This window comes from Pinus tabuliformis, chromosome 8 (assembly GCF_031772625.1).
Source record: "Pinus tabuliformis cultivar Carrire ecotype Pingquan chromosome 8, CPIR1, whole genome shotgun sequence".
Lineage (NCBI taxonomy): Eukaryota > Viridiplantae > Streptophyta > Pinopsida > Pinales > Pinaceae > Pinus > Pinus tabuliformis.
This window is the reverse complement of record NC_142294.1, coordinates 771,902,104-771,908,474: the sequence shown is the minus strand read 5'-3', so window position 1 is coordinate 771,908,474 and position 6,371 is coordinate 771,902,104. Positions and strand designations below refer to the sequence as shown.

Below are 6,371 nucleotides of genomic sequence, written 5' to 3'. Positions count from 1 at the left end.
TATTACCCTTTTCTCAAACCCTAGCGTTTTACAAGGCTTCTCAAAATAATTATTGCTAAGCCCTTTTGTGGGAAAGGGGATTTGACTCCCTTTCTTCTCTGTTTTATTTCTGTTTTATTTCAGATTTTCCATAAGCACACACCTTTAGTAGCTATAGATCTAGTTTCTAGATTTGTTCAGTGCTCCCCAAACCTTCGTTACACTGCTGTAAGTAATGATATTTTATAACATGAATTTAAGTTTTCATAACTGAACAGTCAGCAGGAGCAAACCCAAGAAGAGATTGTTGCACGTCGTACTGAATGAAGAAATTTTACTGCAGTAGATTCCCAATAATACTTGGCACTGGTTCTGTAATGGGTCTGAGCCCCAGGCATCTCACGTCGTCCTCGATCTGTAGGATATAATTCTCTGGTAGCGGTCTAAATGTTTTGCCACCTTCAAAAACAATTGAGAATTCAGGAAACTCCAATTCATTCACACCCGAAGTGTTGAAGCAGAGATCAAATTGCTGTGGAGACAACGTTGTAGCCATAGGATATGTAATTGTCACATTCATGGCCTCCAGTATTATTTTATAGGCCTCCTCTGGAAAATAAGTGACAGAAGTCCTAGAATCTATTATTGTGCCCTGGTTGCCAAATTCATCCAACTCCCAAACATTGCTGGATATAGGAAGTTTCTCTCCATTTATGATGATTTCTTCAATACCCATGTAATATAATGATGATCGGCCTCTCAAAATCAGAGTATATTGAATTGGTCCTCTCAATAGTGAGGAGCTTGATTCTTCTATCATGTCTCCAAATACCAGAGATCTTTTCATAGCGGTAGGCTATAAATAGTCTCTTAAGCAGTAAGAGAATTTACCTCCATATAATCTTGATGTTTCTGCTACAAATGAATTGGGTCCTTGACCTAAACCCAACACGCCTCCTGATCTGGCCTATGTGTGCCCTTGGTTCTCCATTCTACATCCCATCAACAGATTCTCTGCCTTTAGTGTCCTCCCAAATGTAGAACTCAATGTAATTGTATCATAGATATATGGACCTATGGAGAAAGATTCATCCATATAACTCTGAGTATATTTACAGGCCATTTTAGGGTTAATAGTGCATGATACTAGGGAAGAAATGGCATAGAATTCTCTAGAAGAACAAGGTAAGTATAATAAAGATGAAAATCTATCTGGATTGAAAAAACTAATATTTTGGCATGGATAGAAATTCACTCAAATGAGATCGTTGCCGGTATCTACTATAGGCAATATTTTTTGAGGCGGAGTTCCAACATAGAGATCTACGAAATAAAGAGAGGTGACCACAGTTGCACCAGAGGCTACTAGTATATCAGGTGCCAAGTTCAAACCTATTGGAGGGGCAGCAAGAGCCAAACTATCATAATTGTAAGGCACACGATTATGGGATCTTATTATCATCGAGAGGCTGGATCAAATCCAGAGTCTGAATTATGGGGTAGACAACCAAGATTGGGGATAACAAAAGTGTCTAATTGAGGATTTGTGCTTTGGTAATTGGGCACTGCATCCATTCCAAACTGACGCAACTCAATAGGATTATTTTCACCTAAGAATGGGTGTTTCTCTTGATCGGAACCCTTCAACTGTGATGAAAATGTGATGAGGTCAAACATGTACTATATAACTGATCTCATATAGAACTTTATGAATTTATAAAATGTTGCAATGTGAATAGACTGCACCTAAGGCATTCATCAGATGTATTACCTATTTCCAATCATTTTATGAAGATGAATAATAAGTCTTTCTTCTTGTAGGGAGAAGGACCCTCACTTTAGATTTCGTCTCAGATAGTTGATCCAACATAGCCTGCAACTCTCACCACAGTGTAGTAGACCTGCAAATAAGGACATTTTACTCATCATTTTTCTTGCTCCTCAAACATCATCATATATAAACTAATGATCACTGCAAATACTAGAGATATGAAAAACCTTGCAGTACATCATCTCACAACCATGTTTTAAAAGCTTGGTATTTCTATGATTCTATTTCATCATTCAAAAGCTAGATGTATTTTACAAGCTCCATTCACCAGATCCATAATCACTCATAAGCAAGATATATGTGTTCTAGCATCCCCTTTTCCATAGTGCCAAGAGATATGGAGGCAATCTATAAACAAACTATATAAGAATAATTCCAAATATGTTTAAACCCAGTTTATATATGAGGCTATTGGTATATTAGGTGCCAAGTTCAAACCTAGTGGAGGGGCAGCAGGAGCCAAACTATTGTAATTGTAAGGTACACGATGATTGGATCTTATTATCACTTATGAGCACTTGAATGGCAAGGTGCCTACTAGGGAAGTGGTTGTACAAGGGACTATGTATGGAATGACGGTATAATTTAAAATTAACAAACCATTTGCATTTTAGAAAAGACATCTAATCGAATCAATTTTGGACCAAATCATGCACAAAACTAACCGCAATTTCAAGAGAAATATAACTTAGAGTGAGAACAATTTCGTTGATGATTTCTTAATCGCCTACTACTAATGAAACAATTTAGAATGTAACAATAATTTGGAATGTAATAGTATTAGCAGAAAACCAAACCTTCATAATGTTAAACATGCAGCGAATGTGTATGAAGCAACAATCAAATGATTTGAAATTCAAACCTAAACACGTCGCCGAAAAAACATCATCCAGGGCGGAAACGTGATGAATCTCAAATGTCCTTTTCTCACGCAAGTTAAATAGCCTCAACTCCACCTTCGAAACGTCAGAAAAAGAAAGAAAAACAATTTTTAAGGATAGTTTCTGGTGAGAAAAGCAAAATCGGTTAGAAAAAGAAAGTAAAGAAAAACAATTTATAACGGTTAGAAAATCAAGAAAAGCAATTTTTAATGATAGCTGATGGAGAGAAAAGCATGAAAAGGAATTTTTAATAATATGTGATAGAGAGAAAAGCAAAAAAAGTTTAAAATTAGAAAAAAAAGCAATTTATAAAAAGCAATAAAAGCGATTTGTGGGAACAACTCTTGGTATTGTATCTCCATTTTGACATAGTTGTCAAACCATTGTTTTGTGTTGTGTTGGAATCCCTCCACACATGGAGTCCGCGTTGGTCCCGAGTCCATATGTGATAGAGGAGGAGGGTTGGTCGTATGTCTGAGTCTGGCCTAGAGGAGGAGGGTGGCCTTCAGGAGAAATGGAATTGGACCTATACTCTACCCTCGAACCACCTCTGCTGTGGAAATGGAATTGGACCTCTGCTCCGCTCTCGAACCACCTCTGCAGGATGAAATTGAGTTGCTGCCGAAACCAATCATGCTTCTGTCTCGTATTTATGCTTCTGTCTCGTGCTTCGAGTATGTATGCTTCTGTCTTTTTTTAATTTTTGTTTTCATAACGATCTGTTTCAGGTGTTTCCAAAAATTAAATAGACTTAAATCGAGGAGTGAGTTTGAAAGACTGCCTCTCCATTTCTGGTGCATGCTATGTTATATAGGTCTAACTTGGTATCATTTTATCGACCACATCTCTTTCATTATTAATCCTCCTCTCAATTTTTGTGTAACCGCAAAATCAAATGTCTCTTGCCTTCTTCCATCGATTCGGCTCGGGGTTGATTTAGAGAGTCCTCCTTTTGATTCTCCATGGTGCTGCTACTAACCGCACTCGCCTTCTTCTATCGATTCGGCTCAGGGTAGATTTAGAGAGTCCTCCTTTCAATTCTCCATGGTGCTGCTACTAACCGCACTCCTCTACAATTTCTTAATAGCACGAAACTCTCTATAGTTCTCGCAATATGTATATCTACAATCTCTAAGGCGTAATGTTTAGCCATTTATGATTCTTACTTTATTGCTGCTACAAACAATTGTTTATGTGTAAACCCTCGTTTACATTGATAATGCTTGCATAAAGTTATGCTAATCTCAATGCAAAATATATGGTGTGGGATTATTGTAGTTGTTTAACCTTTCACGGTTGGTTGGATAGATCTCACACTTTCTTATTAATTTGGTTTGAGTAGCTGTTAGAGATCGCAACGTTCTAAAATAAGTAATGTTTTAGAATAGAAAACAACGATCGATGTATCTATTTGACATCATTTTTGCTACATTCATCTTTTGCTTAATTTTTTTTTTAACGTGTTTAAATTGCTTTGGTAAGATTATTTAATTTTTCAGAGATTCTCAACATTGTTTGTGAACCTTGATTTTCATATATATATATATATATATATAAATTTTCACTGTTAATAATTATTTTATTCTATTATAAAAAAATTAAAGATTTTTTTAGTTTGTTTTTGCAATATGGTTTCTCTTTTTTAAATTATAATTTATTGTTATTCTAATGTAATATGTGTCTGCTATTGTAAGTGTTTTATCATTAATTTAAATAAATTGTTTTTAATTGACAATTAAATAAATGTTTATATATATATAATATATGATGAATTGTAGTTTCTAATATATGTGTATGTTTATATCGTTTCTTTGGTATGTGTGTTTTCTTTATTGATGCCATTTTTTTACATGTAATTAACATGTAAGGGGAAGGGGTAAGGAGAGAGAAGGAGAGTGGGGGGAGAGTGGGAAGGAGAGGAGAGAGGGAGTGAGGGTGTAGAGAGACATATAAAAGAGGGATGGATAGAAAGAGATATATAAGGATATAGAGGGAGGGAGTAGGGATGGATAGAGTGGGAGAGGGAAGAATTGTGGGTGGGAGAGGGGAAGGAGGAGGGAGAGACGCAGATATAGGGGGAGAGAGAAAAAGAGGAAGGGAGGGAGAGGCAGTGGCTGGAGAGAGAGGTGGAGGCGGGAGAGAGGTCAAGGAGGGAGGGAGAGAGGTGGATGAGGGAGGGAGGATGGAGACAAAGAGACGGAGGAGATAGAGAGAGTATGGAAAATAAGGAGGGAGGGGGAGGGAGAGTGATAGAAAGAGGGAGAGGGAGTGGGGGAGAGAGAGAGGAAGAGAGGGTAGGATATATAGAGAGAGTAGTGGGAGGAAGGGCAGGAGGGAGGGAGGAAGGTGGAGGAGGGAGGGAGGGAGAGTATGGAAAATAAGGAGGGAGGGGAAGAGAGAGTGATAGAAAGAGGGAGAGGGAGGGGGCGAGAGAGAGAGAGAGAGGAAGAGAGGGTAGGATATATAGAGAGAGTAGTGGGAGGAAGGGCAGGAGGGAGAGAGAGTGAGAGAAAGAGGGAGACAAAGGGAGAGTGGTAGAGAGGGTGGGAAAGGGAGAGAGGAAGGAAGGGAGAAAGAAGGAGAGGGAGGGAGAGATGGAGGAGGAGGTAGGGAGGGGGAGTGGGAGAAAGAGGGAGAGAGAGGGAGGGAAAAGGAATTGGAGGGAGTGGGGGAGAGAGAGAGAGAGGGAGAGAGCGAAAGGGGAAGTGTAAGGGAGAGATATGTTGGGGGGGGGGGGAAGAGAGAGAAAGAGAGAGGGAGGTGAAGGGAAATAGAGAGTGAGAGGGGAAGAGAGAGGGAGGGTGAGAGTGGGAAGGGGAGAGACAAAGTCAGCATAACGTTGGTGGGAGAGAGATAGAGAGTAGGAGGGAAAGAGAGATAAGGATAGGGAGAGGGAGCTAAAGGTGGGGAAGAGAGAGTGCGTGAGACAAAAAGAGAGAGATATGGAGGGTGCGTGAGAGAGAGAGAGAGGGTAAGGGGGGTTGAGAGAGAGAGAGAAAGAGGGAGGGAGGGTGCATGAGAGAGAGAGAGGGTCAGCCGGATTGAGAGCAAGAGAGGGAGGGAGTGAGATTGCGATGGCGACAGCGAGAGGGAGGGAAACAATAGTGGAGAGAGAGACGATAGAGAGGGAGGGGAGAGAGAGATGAGGGAAGAGCATGATAGTGTGTGAGACAAAGATGAACATGGAGAAGTGGATGAGAGGGAGAGGGAGAGAGAGAGGGAGTGATGGGAAAATAGGGAGGGCTTGAGGGAGAGGGAGAGAGAGATATGGGTGATAGATAGAGAATAAGAGGGGGAGACTGAGTGGAAGGGTCTCGACAGAAAGATATCGAGAACGTGTATAAGAGAGGGGGAAGAGCAATGGAATTATTGAGAGAAAAGGATAGAGTGAGGGAGGGAGGAGAGAGAGGTAAAGGTGGGTGGATAAAGAGAGAAGGAGAGGGAGTAGATGGTGAGATAAATTGAAGGGGAAGGAATGTGAGATAGAGATGAGTTGGGAGAGAGTGAGGAGATAAGGTGAGAGAGGGATCATGCAGGAGAGAGAGAGAGAGAGAGAGAGAGAGAGAGAGAGATGGATGGTAAAAGCATATTTGCAACAATCCATAATAAGAATCAAAACAATTACTCCATATGCATCTCATGTTGCTAGAAGTAAAAATTAATAAAAACTAAACAAATTA

The 6,371-nt window shown here is 39.9% G+C and overlaps 1 protein-coding gene across 1 annotated transcript; it reads right to left on the bottom strand.

Moving 5' to 3' along the window:
• Positions 1 to 313: 313 nt before the first annotated feature.
• Positions 314 to 715, bottom strand: LOC149237870 (aspartic proteinase NANA, chloroplast-like). The gene has a single exon (XM_089369417.1). It carries the CDS (start codon positions 713 to 715, stop codon positions 314 to 316), a length of 402 nt encoding a protein of 133 aa, XP_089225543.1.
• Between the last annotated feature and the right edge of the window lie 5,656 nt (positions 716 to 6,371).

Excerpts from the sequence above, each read along its gene's own strand:
- LOC149237870 (XM_089369417.1), bottom strand. The coding sequence starts at position 715 with ATGGGTATTGAAGAAATCATCATAAATGGAGAGAAACTTCCTATATCC.